At 37.4% G+C, this 16551-nt stretch overlaps 1 protein-coding gene across 2 annotated transcripts in view; it reads left to right on the top strand.

The window, feature by feature from the left end:
* The window catches only part of RASAL2 (RAS protein activator like 2), a 228412-nt gene that overhangs the window by 162462 nt on the left and 49399 nt on the right, over window positions 1-16551 (top strand). For both annotated transcript variants that reach the window (XM_032160902.2, XM_032160899.2), the window contains one exon: window positions 3802-3911. In XM_032160902.2, coding sequence (XP_032016793.1) covers window positions 3802-3911 — 110 coding nt within the window. The remainder of the gene's footprint in view (window positions 1-3801; window positions 3912-16551) is intronic.

Genomic DNA, 16551 nt, shown 5'->3' with positions numbered 1-16551 from the left:
GCTTCCTTCAGGAGCTCTTTTAGGGCAGGCCTGGTGGTGACAAAATCTCTCAGCATTTGCTTGTCTGTAAAGTATTTTATTTCTCCTTCACTTATGAAGCTTAGTTTGGCTGGATATGAAATTCTGGGTTGAAAATTCTTTTCTTTAAGAATGTTGAATATGGGCCCCCACTCTCTTCTGGCTTGTAGAGTTTCTGCCGAGAGATCAGCTGTTAGTCTGATGGGCTTCCCTTTGTGGGTAACCCAACCTTTCTCTCTGGCTGCTCTTAACATTTTTTCCTTCATTTCAACTTTGGTGAATCTGACAAGTATGTGTCTTGGAGTTGGTCTTCTCGAGGAGTATCTTTGTGGCGTTCTCTGTATTTCCTGAATCTGAATGTTGGCCTGCCTTCCTAGATTGGGGAAGTTCTCCTGGATAATATCTTGCAGAGTGTTTTCCAACTTGGTTCCATTCTCCCCGTCATTTTCAGGTACACCAATCAGACGTAAGTTTGGTCTTTTCACATAGTCCCAAATTTCTTGGAGGCTTTGTTTGTTTCTTTTTATTCTTTTTTCTCTAAACTTCCATTCTCGCTTCATTTCATTCATTTCATCTTCCATCACTGATACCCTTTCTTCCAGTTGATCACATCGGCTACTGAGGCTTCTGCAATCTTCATGTAGTTCTCGATACTTGGCTTTCAGCTCCATCAGCTCCTTTAAGCCCTTCTCTCCATTGGTTATTCTAGTTATCCATTCATCTAATTTTTTTTCAAAGTTTTTAACTTCCTTGCTATTGTTTTGAATTTCCTCCCGTAGCTCGGAGTAGTTTGATCATCTGAAGCCCTCTTCTCTCAAGTTGTCAAAGTCATTCTCCGTCTAGCTTTGTTCCATTGCTGGTGAGGAACTGCGTTCCTTTGGAGGAGGAGAGGTGCTCTGCTTTTTAGAGTTTCCAGTTCTTCTGCTCTGTTTTTTCCCCATCTTTGTGGTTTTATCTACTTTTGGTCTTTGATGATGGTGATGTACAGATGGGTTTTTGGTGTGGATGCCCTTTCTGTTTGTTAGTTTTCCTTCTCCCAGACAGGACCCTCAGCTGCAGGTCTGTTGGAGTTTGCTGGAGGTCCACCCCAGACCCTGTTTGGCTGGGTGTCAGCAGCGGTGGCTGCAGAACAGTGGATTTTCGTGAGACCACAAATTCAGCTGTCCAATAGTTCCTCTGGAAGTTTTGTCTCAGAGGAGTACCCGGCCAAGTGGGGTGTCAGTCTGTCCCTACTGGGGGGTGCCTCCCAGTTAGGCTGCTCGGGGGTCAGGGACCCACTTTAGGAGGCAGTCTGTCAGTTCTCAGATTTCCAGCTGCGTGCTGGGAGAACCACTACTCTCTTCAAAGCTGTCAGTCAGACAGGGGCATTTAAGTCTGCAGAGGTTCCTGCTGAATTTTTGTTTGTCTGTGCCCTGCCCCCAGAGGTGGAGCCTACAGAGGCAGGCAGGCCTCCTTGAGCTGTGGGGCTCCACCCAGTTCGAGCTTCCTGGCTGCTTTGTTTACCTAAGCAATACTGGGCAATGGCGGGCACCCCTCCCCCAGCCTCACTGCCGCCTTGCGGTTTGATCTCAGACTGCTGTGCTAGCAATCAGCGAGACTCTGTGGGCATAGGACCCTCCGAGCCAGGTGCGGGACACAATCTCCTGGTGTGCCATTTTCCAGGCCCGTTGGAAAAGCGCAGTATTAGGGTGGGACTGACCCGATTTTCCAGGTGCCGTCTGTTACCCATTTCTTTGACTAGGAAAGGGAACTCCCTGACCCCTTGTGCTTCCCGAGTGAGGCAATGCCTCACCCTGCTTCGGCTCGCGCACAGTGCGCTGCACTGACTGTCCTGCACCCACTGTTTGGCACTCCCTAGTGAGATGAACCCGGTACCTCAAACGGAAATGCAGAAATCACCCATCTTCTGTGTTGCTCAGGCTGGGAGCTGTAGACCGGAGCTGTTCCTATTCGGCCATCTTAGCTCCACCCCCGATGTTCACCAGATATTTTCAGTTCCCTTTCTGAGTACCAGGTAGTACTGTACATCCCTTCCTCCATTGAAGTTAGATATGGTCACGTGATTGTTTTGTCAGTGAAATGAGACGAGAAGTGACATGAAGCTTTAAGAGCTAGTACATGTACATAATTTGCTATTTTACCTTTATCCTGCTGCAAAAACTGTAGAAGCCCAGATAGAGAGCCTCCCTTAGCCTAAGTTCCTGAGTAAGGACAACATAGACAGGATCCCACCCCCTCAGTTGACTTGCTTATGGACATGTAACATATTTTATGCCACTAAGATTAGGGGGGTAATTAGATTATCATAACCTAGCTTATCCTGATAAATATAGCCTTCACCCCTAAACAGTGGGCCTTGGTAGTTACTAAAGGAATATAAAAGATTTGTTGTGCTAATATTGGCCTAGTATTTCTTTTTCTTCATTATAGAAATGTTTGTTGTACACAGCTTATATAAAATGATATTCATCTCAAGAAAGAGTCATTATCCATGTGTCAAAATATTTTTCTTTGAATTAGAATCTTTGCTTGAGAAATTTTGTTTTATTTTATTTATTTGTTTTTGAGTTAGGGTTTCATTCTGTTGCCCCGGCTGGAGTGCTGTGGTACAGTCATCACTTACTGCAGCCTCGAACTCCTGAGCTCAAGCAATCCTCCCACTTCATCCTCCTGAGTAGCTGGGACTACAGGCATGTGCTACCCATGGCTGGCTACATTTTTTATTTTATTTTATTTTATTTTTGTAGAGATGGGGTCTCGCCATTTTGCCCAGGCTGGTCTTAAATTACTGGCCTCGAGCTATCCTCTCACCTCAGCCTTTTCAAAATGCTGGGACTACAGGCGTGAGCCACTGTGTCTGACTGAGAAATTTTAATATGCTTCTATAAGATTCCTTTCACCTGCCAATGATAGAATTGTAAATTTCTTGAAAGTAGTGACCATCATTCATTTTTGCATGTATTCTTTTATTCAACAAACTTTTGTTAAGTGCTCATTATTTGCCAGGTGCAGAGTTGAGGAAGATGTTCAGGGAACTCTAGATAGTTCGGTAAAACTGGCAGGAAGCAGGCAGGGGCCAAAGACTGTAAAGCACTTTGTTAAAGTCTGGAAGCTTTAACGATTTCATAAATGATCTATACTTCATTTTAAAATAGTTTATCCACATTCAATACTTAATTTTACAGTGCCATATCCAAGGTGACATAGACTGAGTTTTAACACTTCCGAGACCACCAATACATTATATTTTACAACTTAGTTAACTCCTTTTTACATATCTTAGAATAAAGCTTTTTCTCTTCTGTCAGTATCTTTTAATTCCTCCAGTGCACCAAGTACCTTCTCACCTGGGGGCCTTTGCACATGCCATTTTCTTTGCCTGTTTTCCCTTAGTTTGGGATATCAGTGGATGTCATTTGTATTGAAATTGCTGGTACCATCTTCATAGAAAGGAATATATTTGTGTATGTTATATTGTTGTGCTTTTAGAAATCTACCAGTAAAATTAGAAGTTTTTCTTTCATAACTAATATAAACATTAAGAAATAATAAATTAGGTGCTATTAGAAAGTTTAATTATCCCAATTCTCACAGAAGAAAATTTTCTCATCACATTGCCAAGTGGTTTCAAGCGACTATTATTTACAAAATTAAAAAGCTTAAAAGCTAGGTTCTATTTCTTGTCTTTTTTGTAAAAGTCTAAATACTTTTTGCAGAGATAGTGCGGAAGAGTAACATTCCCTTTTGGTTCTCTCTCCCATCACTTTCTGCCTTTCCTTCTAGGGATTCTTCAGCAAGCGTCTGAAAGGCTCCATCAAGAGGACCAAAAGCCAGTCAAAGCTTGACAGAAACACGAGCTTTCGGCTTCCATCCCTTCGCAGTACAGATGACAGGTAGGAAGTTAACTTTCTTAAAACAAAAAAAGCAGTTTGAGAGCGAATTTTGTTAACGCATTTTGGTCTATTCTGAATTTGAATCAATGACAAATAGAAAAATACAATAAAAAATTGACTTTTATGTTGTGTTCATAGTAAGGCAAGATACAAAATATTGACTCAAATACCCAACCAGTTTAAGAATCTTATAATATTGGAGAGTTTGTGGATACATAAAAACTAATTTCAGAGTCAGTTAAGCTGTTTCTCTGTAGAATCAAGTTATAGTGGTCAGAGGTGTATCTTTTGTTTTGTTTTTGGTAGGATGACTATAAAGAATAATGATTATGGTAGCTAAACAATTTTAGCACTGTCACAGGATGCTTCATACATGTTATCTTTTTTCATCTTTATAATAACCCTATATGACAAATACTATTATTATCACCATTTTATAGATGAAGAATCTGAAGTACAGAGAGGTTAAATAATCTTGCCCAGGGTCATACAGCTAGTAAATGGCAAAAATGGTATTTGAACTTGGGCAGTTTGGCTCCAGAGTCCATGCTTTTTCCTGCTATGTTCTGTATGTATAGCATATGAAATTGGCCTTGTTGGTTTGTAATTACATCTAGAAGACATGTGCTGAAAAGGAAGCCTGGATGGATTTCCATAATTAGGACTACTAGCTTGAGTAAACCTCAAATGTATAGCTCCCTAAGGATAATATCCTTCAAAAATCATTGAATGTGTGCTAACACATTTTTGACACATCATGTCTCGATAATGTTCAAAATTTTGGAAATAGTGTTTGTGGTATCAGCATCAGCACATCATCGCCACCACCTATATTTATTAAGTACGTACTCTGTGCCGTACATGTTATATGTAGTCTCTCATGTAATACAACAACCCTAGGTACTATTATTATCCTCATTTTATAGATGAGGAACTGAGGCATAAAAAGTTTGAGAAACTTGCCCAGGGTCACACAGCTAATAAGTAGTAGAGCTAGGATTTGAACTCAGGTCTGCCTCTCATATTTGATACTCTTATTAATGTTTTACTTTTTTTTTCCAGTAAGTGACTTTTTTTCACTTATCTACCTAGAAAACAGAAATAAAATTATAGATTTGCCAAGCAGATGATTACTGTCTTTATTTTGTAAATGAAGGACTTGATGAGGGACTACTGCTTTATTAGCCCTTCTTGAACCACATTAAAGATGCTCTGTGAAATTTGCAAGTCAGCCCAATTTGCAGTATATTTGTATTATTATCTCTTTTATACCTCTTTGATTTAAGGTAATCATAAAAATAGATTTTTAAAATATTTTTCTTAGTTTCCTGTTATTCTATAATTTTTATCATTCCAGCAATTCAAAGCATTTTATTAATGTCTCAAAAAATAGAATAACAATTTTTTTCAGATTATCGATTCTTAAGAGCAAAAATGTTGTGCAGCAAATAAAACACCCCCAATTCAATAACCGATTTCTTAAACTCTGCAGCATCATATAGAAACTTGGGAGACAAGATTTTTTTAGAAGTATACGTTATTTTTTAACCTTGCACTAAATATTACCTTCTTTATTTCAAACAAAGGGCTCTCTCCTATTCCATTTTGTTTTAGGTTGCCCATGGGAATTGTTTGATTGAATTACCAAGAGATCATATTCTCCCAGAGTCTCTTGTATTTCTATTATATAGTTACTGTATTTTTAGCCTTTCCAGTGATTGAAATGTATTATTTGTGACTTTTATGCTGTTATGCTTTAATCAATAGCAAAGCCTTTCTTTCTTAAGTACAGCACAATAAAAAAGTGCTAGTAAATCTCAAATATTAAGTAACCCTTTTAATTTATCAACTCCATTTGAATTGCAGAGATTTCCTATACAGAAATTTTTCAAAAAGCTTTTTCTTGTATAGAGATGTACTCAATGTAGTTTGAATGTGTTACCATTTTTAAAAAAGACTCTCTTGCCTTCAGATCATATGAACAGTCAGATAAATAGAACTAAGTTACAAGATAATGATCAGCTGAGTTCTTTGAATTAGTACCCTTATAGGTGTGACCAAGTATTTTCTGAAGACCTCTGATTTTCTTGGGTCAGATACATCAATTGCTGAAGTCAACCACTTCTTTCTTTTTTTTTTTATTTTTTTTTTTTTGAGACGGAGTCTCGTTCTGTCATCCAGGCTGGAGTGCAGTGGCGCAACCTTGGCTCACTGCAAGCTCCGCCTCCCGGGTTCACGCCATTCTCCTGCCTCAGCCTCTCCGAGTAGCTGGGACTACAGACGCCTGCCACCACACCCGGCTAATTTTTTTGTATTTTTAGTAGAGACAGGGTTTCACCGTGGTCTCGATGTCCTGACCTCGTGATCCACCCTCCTCGGCCTCCCAAAGTGCTGGGATTACAAGCGTGAGCCACCGCGCCCAGCCATCAGCCACTTCTTTCAAAATGTTATACAGTGTCTAAATCTAAGTAGCAAAATATTTCTATTATTTTATCCAATCTATGGAACCTCCAGTTAAATGTAGTAAGCAGCTCTTTTTTTTCCCGTTTTTAAATTATAAAGTAAAATACTCATTTGTCTTTGTTGTTTTGGAGGGGGAAAAGTTTCAGTATATAAGTAAAGAGAAAAAGAACTAAAGACCCTCTTTATCTTTCCTATCTCCCCACATAAATAACCTTATTAACCATTTGTATATTTTCAGACCTCTTTAAAACTCCATACATAAAGGAACCCAAGTATATGTTTTCATGTTTTAATATAAATGGGATCACATATTACTTTGTGACTTGCTTTTTAATATAAATATTTTGTACTCTCCATGTGTCAGTAAATGTCAGTCCACATCATTCTTTTTAACAACTGAATCTTTGTATGCTACAGTGTTTTTATAATAATGTACCTCACTTCTCTACTGATGGATATTTACATTGTTTCCCTTTTTTGGTACAAAACAGAGATGTCATGAACATTTTTGAACATGTGCCTTTTTGTACTGGTGGCTGGGTTGGATTTCAGAAGTAGAACTGCTTGGTATAGAGTATGTATGTTATCAAATTTTCCTTCAAAAAAGGACCTTTCCCACCAACAAATTAAGATTACTTTTATCCTTCAGACAACCTTTTCCATTTTATCAATATGTTGAAAGAATAGAAATAATAAACACTTATGTAGTATTTATTATGTGACAGATATATTCTAAGTATATAAACTAACTCATTTAATCATCACAACCACCCTATGAGATAGTCACTGTCATTACTCCTATTTTGAAGATGAGAAAACTGAGACACAGAGAAATTCATAAGTTGCCTGAGGTTATACAGCTTGGAAAATGAGAGAACTGAGGTTCAAACCCAGGAAGATTGGCTTTAGAGTCTGTATTTGTAACCTTTACTGTATATTGCCTCTCTAAAAGATGGGATGGGGGGCGGATTTCTTTGTTTTCATCTGTATTTTGCTAATGCTTAGTATACTGAATATCCTGTCATATGTTTTCTTCTTCTGTGACTTACCTATTTCCTTTGCCCATTTTTCTATTGAGTTGTTTGTCCTATTTCTTATGATTTGGAATAGCACTTTTTATTACTACGGATAGTAAGCCACTACTATGCATGTTAATAAAGTTTTTCTCCCAATCTGTTTCTTGTGTTTTAAAATCATGTCTTCAGGTTACATGGAAGTTTTCAATTTTCCTTTCTCTGATATGTCAGTCTTTTTGGGTGGGAAGGGGGGCTTATCTGATCAAATTTGATCAGAACACTGAACTCAAGAGGTGAGGGACCTGTTTCTTATTAGATTCTTCTTTATGATGCTGTGCAAATTACTTTATTTTTCCCTTCTTCAAGAGGGAGAAATATTCTATCTGGAGCGATCCAGAGGATAATGAAATAGTGGACATGATATTTTGAAATCTTCAAAGTGTTGTGTTTTTTTCTTTTTTGGATACGGAGTCTCACTCTGTCACCCAGGCTGGAGTGCAGTGGCGCAATCTCGGCTTATTGCAACCTCCACCTCCTGGGTTCAAGCAATTCTCCTGCCTCAGCCTCCTGAGTAGCTGGGATTGCAGGCATAAGCCACTGCCTCCAGCCAGAAATCTTCAAGGTTTTTGAGATAAACCACAAACCTTATCTTCACTCATTACATTTTTATTTTTATTTTTTGAAACAGTATCTTGTTCCGTCACCCAGGCTGGAGTGCAGTGGCACGATTGTGGTTCACTGCAGCCTTGACTTCTCAAGCTTACTTAATCCTCCTGCCTCAGCCTCCTGAGTAGCTGGGACTACAGCCACACACTACCATCCCTGGCTTATTTTTATACTTTTTGTAGAGATGGGATTTTGTCATGTTCCCTAGGCTGGTCTCAAACTCCAGGGCTCAAGTGATTTGCCCTCCCTGGCCTCGCAGAGTCTGGGATTATAAGTGTGAGCCACCATGCACAGCCCTCATATTTTTAAAAGATAAAATTATTCTCCGGAGGTCTGAGTTACCACTTTAAGATAGCAGAAAAACATTTTTAAAATGGTTAATTTTATCTAAAGAAAGCAAGCTGTGAAAAATACCATAGTTTTACCAAATAATGTTTCTAAAATCCAAATGTATTGATATACAGTAACACAGTCAATATGTGACAGTTACGTACAAGCTACTATGCCGTATGCTACAGAGAATATAGCATAGAGAACCAAAGATACAGGCCTCAACCTCGAGGAGTCCAGTAAAAGACGTAAGTGTCAAGGAGGAAATGGTATTGGTGAAGATAAAATTACTTCTTGTTGAGTGGATCATGAGAGACCTTAGAGGGCAATGGCCTGTGAGTTGGATCTTACAGGTGTAATTTGGACATAGAAATAGACACACACACAGAACTTTCCTTGGAATGGACACAATGAGCAAAAGTAGAAAGTAGGAAATTATGGAGCTTGAAGAGAATTACTGAATGGTTCATGGTATCAACATGTAAAGGGGCAAGGTAGGAAATAAGTTTGGAAAGGTAAAATTCCAGTTTTTAACTTAATAGGTGAAAACAGTTCTGCTTTTGTCTTTTTTTTTTTTTTTTTTTTCTTTTGAGACGGAGTCTCGCTCTGTCACCCAGGCTTGAGTGCAGTGGCGCAATCCCGGCTCACTGCAAGCTCCGCCTCCCGGGTTCACGCCATTCTCCTGCCTCAACCTCTCCGAGTAGCTGGGACTACAGGTGCCCGCCACCACGCCCGGCTAATTTTTTTGTATTTTTAGTAGAGACGGGGTTTCACTGTGGTCTCGATCTCCTGACCTCGTGATCCGCCCGCCTTGGCCTCCAAAGTGCTGGGATTACAAGCGTGAGCCACTGCGCCTGGCCTTTCTGCTTTTGTCTTAAAAATTAATATGAAAAACAAATATGAACTCCATCTTTAATGAAACTAGGAAAAATATGAGAGATAGATTACTTAATCTATAATTTTCACTTAGAGGACAAACAGATGTAGTTACCTACAAAAAGAAATTCTAAAAAGAAGTCTATACTTAGGATTCAGTTTAGTTGCCAATTAACAGATACCCAAAATAGAAATGACTGAAACAAAGTAGAATTTTTTTTTTTTCACTTCGGTCTGAAAGTGGACAGTCCGGTTCAAGTCTGCCATTCTTCAGGATCTTCAAGAATCTCTTTATAGGCATAAGATAGCTACTAGAGCTCCAACCATAACATATTTGTTTTAGATACCAGAAAAGATGGGCCCATAAAAAGACACATACCCTCCAGCTGAGTTATCTCCCTTTAAAGCAATCTCTCTGAAACCATACCTAGTTGACTTTGACTTCTGTCTCATTGCCACCTTTTTCTAAGGGAGCCTGGGAAACTTTATACCTGGATATATTGGTGGGCCCAATAATAATAGGAATCTGTTCTTAAGGAAAGAGAGAGGGATGGACATTGATAAGACAGCTAGCAGTCTCTGCATAGGAAGTTGATTTACCCACCTACTCTGGAAAGGTTCATCTTCCACCCAGCTCTAGAAAGTCAGCAGCCAGACAGACTTACCCCTGTCACATAGCAGTTTGAGAAATTGAATCACCCTGGAGAAACAGACCTACAGATATCTACATTTATATCTGTAGGTCCTTTTTGCCTATTAAAATCCCAGCTGATAAATTCATTCCTAGGTAGATCCAAGAGAAATAAAAATATATATTCATATAAAAACTTGTATGTGAATGTTCATAACAACATTATTCATAATAGGCAAAAAGTGATAACAACCCAAATGTCCATCAGCTGATCAATAGATATACAAAAACATGATATACCCATACAATAGAATATTCACCAGCAATAAAAAGAGTACTGGTACATGTTGCAATGTGTATGCATGTTTTCAACCTTGAAAACACTGAAGTGGGAGGATCGCTTGAGGCCAGGACGTCAAGGCTGCTGCTGTCAGCCGTGATCATGCCACTGCACTCCAGCCTGGGAGACAGGAGAGACTCTGTCTCAATAATAGTAATAATAATAATGATAATAATAATAATAATAATCCAGTCAGTCACAAAGTACTACATATTGTATGATTCCATGTATAAGAAATGGAAATGCCGAGAATAAGTAAATCAATTTATATCATCGTAAAATATCTGAATGCTAAAGTTTAAAAAAAATATTAAAATGTTCTAGAAAGAAAAAATAGGTTACATACAAAGGAATGTTGGGGGTGGGGGGATGACGTTGTAATTCTCAGTAGAAATAATGAAAACCAGACATTAGTGGAGCAATGTCTTGAAAATTCTAAGTGGAAATTATTTTCAACCCAGTATTCCATACCCAGAGCAGATCTCAAATGTCAAGCTGAGGAGTTTGGATTTTAGCCTGTAAGCAACAAGGAGTCTTTAAACATTTTTGATCAAGGAAATGACCTAATCAGAGTTTTGCTATGGATGGATTAATCCAGCAGTGGAATTTCAGGTAACTTAGTTTGCAGATACTAAGTTTGAGAGACCAGTTAACAAAAAGCTGTAAGAAGATACAATGAGGGCTCCAAGGCGGATAGTAGCAGTGGAAATGGAGAGGCAGAGACAAGATAGGAGGAACATTTTAGAGGCAAAATCAATAGGATGTCACAAAGTCATCATTGTTCCAAAGCCATCTAATCAGATAAAAGCCAGTAAAGTGATTTCCTAGAATCAATATTGGCAGCATTTTCACATTAAAGCCGTGTCATGTAGGAGGGTGTTGGGACACAAAAAGACTCTGTGATGTTTCTGCCTTTCATTCAAATGCACTTAAAACTAGGAAAGGACTGAAAACAGTGGTACTATATTGTCAGGCATTCCAAGATTCCAAATGCCTGTTGCCAGCCTTGCTTTGGAAGTGCTACTTAGATTTACCAACAACTAAAGGTAAAGATGAGCATATGGAGTAGAATATTCTCACCCACTCTAAACTTCCTTCAAATAAAAACCTTCACAGTAATGTTCTCAATTCTAAGGCTCACTAACAAAGTATGGTTTTAAGTAGTCTACTTTTTCTTTGTCAAAAGATACCTGAAAGTAAGTATGGTGTTCATTGGTAGGTGGAATTATGGAACAATATTCTCAGCTTCTTGAGTTTCTCCTTATTAATTAGAATTTTTTAACTTTTTATTTTGAAATTATATAAAGAAAGTTGCAAAAATAGTACATAGAGTTCTGCAGACCCTTCACCCCAGCTTTCCTCAATAGTGATGTCTTATAACTGTAGTATAATAGCAAAACCAGGTAATGGACATTGGTATAGTAATATTAAATAAACTGCAGACTTTATTCAGTTTTCACCAATTTTACATGCATTCATTTGTGCATGTGTGTGTTGTGTATAGTTCTGTCCAATTTAATCATATGTATAGATTAGTGTAACTACTACCGTGATCAAGATAAAGAATTGTTTCATTACCAAGAAAGAACTCCCTATGCTACCCCTTTATAGTCATACCCACCTCCCCACACCTATCACATCCCTTAAAAAACTAATTTGTTTCCTATATCTTTCGCTTTATTATTTTAAGAATAGTGTTTCATAGAATCATATAGTATATAATTGGTTGAGATTGGCTTTTTTTTTTTTTACACTAAACATATGCCCTTGAGGTCCATCCAAATTTTTACATATATCAGTAGTTTGTTTCTTCGGTTGCTGAGTAGTATTTCATTGTATGGATGTACTACTGTTTGTTTAACCATTCACGCATTGAAAGACATTTGGGTTGTTTCCAGTGTTTGCTATTATTAAAATGAATAAAGCTGCTATGAACAGTTAGATACAGGTTTTTGTGAACATGTTTTCCCTTCTGTGGGGTAAATGCCCAAGAGTGTAATTGCTGGGTTCTATGGTATGTACATGTTTAGGTTTGTAAGAAACTACCAAACTATTTTCCAAAGAGGCTGTACCATTTTACATCCTGATAAGCAGTGTTTACAGGGGAATTTTTTGTGTCCCAAGAGATTTTCACTTATGTTTTCTCTTAGAAGTTTTATGATTTTAGCTTTTATATGTAAGTCTATGATCCATTTAGAGTTCATCTGTGATTGCTTTAAATAAAAGATCTTAATTCAGAACTTACTGATGTTCTCTCTATATATATATTCTACATATATATTAAATATATATATATTTTTAAGAGACAAGGTCTTGCTCTGTTGCTCAGGCTAGCGTGCAGTGGTGCCATCATAGTTCACTGTAACCTTGAACTCCTGGGCTCAAGTAATCCTCCTGCCTTAGCCTCCTAAAGTGCTGAGATTATAGGCATGAGCCGTGGCACCAGGACCAGTTTAAGATATTACAAAATTCTAATCAAAACTACAAACTTGCCCCAGCCAAACCAGTTACAGGCAGTCTGCCTGCCTTTGGAGAAGAAAGTATGGTAGACTACTTACTTCTCTCCTCATCTGCTCTTCCCCTCTAGCCTACTAACCATGTTTTTAGGTACCCTCCAGATTTTGGGGAAGGAGAAGCAAAAGAAAAGATGAGAAAGAGGATAAGAAAGTCTATCTTAGCCTTCCATAATGCTCTCTGAGCCTAACAGAAATTTAAAGCTGACTTTTCTTTCATGGGGTGATTTGGGGACTTTTTCAGAGATGTATCATCCCTCAGGAGCTCTCACCTATGGTTTTATTGACTTTGACAGATGCATTTCTCTTCCAAGTGCTCACTTGCGAATCCTTTCTAGAAGGGAGTTCTTGATGCTTTGGTTTCTTCGTCACACAGTCTTATGGTCTACAGGAAACCTCCGCAAATCTTTTGCCCTAACAACCTCTAGGAGTACAGGCTTATCCAAAAGCATCAATGCTCTTGCTCTGCCACCAACAGTTAGTTGGTCATTTCTCATCATCTAGATTTCCCAGATGGAATCAAACCCTGCCCTCTGTGTATCTTTTACCCTTCTCCCTTGTAGGTAGCAGGAGGATGAGCCTCACAACTTCTTTCAAAAATTGTTTCTCACAAAATCTTTCCCATTCTCCATTCTCTGACCACTTTTTATAGTCTTGACATAACTGAGATCAAGGTAGTGGAACTGGTTCTAAAACATTTCCTTTGTAAATGCTGCAGTTTGTCTGATACTTGACTTTGGTATACAGAATCTGTTTTATCTAGGTGTCTCAATTGAAACTTCAATTTTCATGTCTCATTGCCTATGTATGTAATACTTCTACAAATCTGTAATCTTTAGCTACCGCACAAAATGCAACATGGTGCAGTCTTTCCCTCTCAATATTACCTCCTGTCACTCCTGCCAAAAGTCTTCTTTATAGTATTATACTTGTCATACTGTTTCATATTTCTCTGCTTTTGATCTTACTGTCTCCTCTAACCCAAATGCCATTTCCTATTCCTATACCCTGTCTTTTATCAAGCTTACTTCTAGTTCATACTCATGCAACAGTACCCAAGTCAGGAGTTACATGCTCCCTCCCTTCTTTTTGGTATTCTTCCCACATATCATCCTAGACTAAGTGCCTACTCCACCCCCCAACTACCTGTGGCCAACTCTGCATACTTTATTCTAGGACTAACTGCTTTCTATTGAATTTATCTTTTCATATGTCTGCTTACTGCAGCAGATTGAAAGCTCCTCCAGGATACAATCTTTGTATCCTCATCCCCTAGCACAATGACTGTCCTATTGAGGAACTCAATACACATTTGTTGGCCTGAAACAGAAGACGAGAGTCAAAACTGACTTCCAGATAATAAAGAATTACAATCTTTTAAAATATGGTCTATGTGGATATGACAACTTCTCAGAAATTACTGGACTCCGGGCCATTAATTAATCAATACAGTCTAGCTATCGATTATAGAGTTTCCCATTCCAGATTTACAGCCATGGGCCAATTAAGGATCCCTTAGTTTTATGAACTAAAACCCGATTGAAGTATCTAATTGCATCATGATAGCATTTTAAATTCATTAGAATGCTTTATCTTAATAGAAAAAATATTTCTACACATTTACTCCATCTTTGTATTCTTCCAGTGAAGAGTGTATTCAAGAATAGCTTTCCTGATCTCAACCAGATGAATAATTTACATAAAATGAACTAATGCATATCACTGCAAAAAAAGCTGTGTGTCTATTATCGTACTCCTTCACATTTGTATTGTACTGCAGTTTATGAAATCGATGTGAAATTATAGATTACTGCATTTGATTCTCACAACTGTGTGAGATGTAGGAAGAGAAATCATTATCCACATTATCTACACATATCTTAAATGAGATAACTAAGGTTCAGAAAGAATAAATTATTTACTTCATGTCACATGGCTAATAAGTGGTTCGAGCTGATGTGAATGTGTAGGGCCTTTGGCTTCAGTTTGAGTGTTTTTTCCATTATACTCTTTGTTGTGTGTGTTGATAGGAATCCTAACTTGCTGACAAAATAAGAAAGAAGGGAAAAAAGGCAAAAAAGTACACACACACACACACCCCTCTTATACCAGCAGAATGCTATACAGTAATAATTGAGTCAATTTATGATCATAATATTTCTGCAATTTGGAAAAATACAAAGCTGACTCCATACTGTACTCTTTTCATCTCTCCTCCTCTGCCAAAAAATCCAAATGGATTGAATGAAAACTTAAAAGCACTAAAAGAAAATATAGCTTATTTCTTATGATCTTGGAATTTAAAAACCCTTTGTAAACATAAACTGGGGGGAAATAATTATAAATATGACAGAAAAAGAACTAATTTACTTAATATACAAAGAGTGTTTACATATCAGTTAATTTTAACAATTAGGAAAATGGTTTAAGAACATCGAATAGCAGTTTATAATTCACAGAAAAGGGAACTGAGATTGCCAATAAACATGTACAAATGTCCTCAATCTCATAATTAAAGAAATGCACACTAAAGCCATAATGAAATACCATTTTTTACTACTTAAACAGGCAAAAGATTTTGAAGTTCAGCCACATCTCATGTTGAAGATAGCAGGTAGAAACATGCACTGCTGATAGACACTTAAATTGATGTTGTCTTTATGGAGGGTAATTGAGCCATATCAAAAATTTGAATGCATATGCCCTTGGATCTAGCAATTTCACATCTGAGAATTTGAAGTATGAATGTATGCACATGTGCATGAAGATATATGTAGTAAGATATTCTGAATTTTGTTGCTAATCACAAAAAAAGGAAACTTAGATGGTCATCAAGGACTGTAAATTATTACAGGCTCATGTAAAGGAATGCTATGTGGTCATTACAAATAGACAAAGTATATCTGTATGTTCCAATATGGATAGAAGTCCAAAATATTCTCTTAAAAACAGTATTATACCATCCCATTTATGTAAATGAATATGTATATATAGACATATATGTTTGTATTTAAATATATTATGTATATTATGTTAAATACATACAAATATATTATTATATAAATATATGTAATATACTATATATTACATACTTTATATAATTATATACATATATGGGTACCTTCGTATAAAATATCTCTGGGTTCACAAAAACGGTTAATGGCTTCCTTTCTATAGGAGGTTGTGGGAGGTACCCTTTTTTTATTCTTTACCTTCTATCCTTCTGAACTCCTGGAATTTTTTGCCTAGAGTATTTATCACTTATTGTGGGAGAAAAATTAAAAGATGATTAATTTTTTTTAAAAACCTGTTTCAAACCCATGTCTCCCTCTAGCTATTTTACTGTTGTCACCCCTTCACAGTCAGACTTGTGGAATTAATCTTCAGTTCCTCATACTTCATTCATTTTCTCAACCCATTGAAATCTCATTTTTGTCCTCTTTTCTGAAACTGCTCTTGCCAAAGTCTCCAATACCTCTAAATTCAATTCCCAAATTCAGTGGCTACTATTAATCCACCTTTCTTGAGACACCTCTTTCCTGGCCTTCTGTGATACTTGACTCACCTGGTTTTTCTTCTCTCTCAAATTCTTCAGTGTCTTTTGTCAGTTTTGTAGCTTTAAATGTTAACATGCCTCAGGTTATGTTTTTAGGTTGTCTTCTCAATATGTATGTTCTGTTTCACTGTTCACATCTACCCCCACAGGAACCTCAAACTCAACTTGTATAAAACTTGATTTTATTTGTACTCTCACCTCAACCAGCATTGCCTCCTCTTTCCTATCCCTGTGAAGGATATCACCATC

The sequence above is a fragment of the Hylobates moloch genome, unplaced genomic scaffold (assembly GCF_009828535.3).
Source record: "Hylobates moloch isolate HMO894 unplaced genomic scaffold, HMol_V3 SCAFFOLD_8, whole genome shotgun sequence".
Taxonomy (NCBI): Eukaryota; Metazoa; Chordata; class Mammalia; order Primates; family Hylobatidae; genus Hylobates; species Hylobates moloch.
This window is presented reverse-complemented; position numbering and strand designations above follow the sequence as displayed.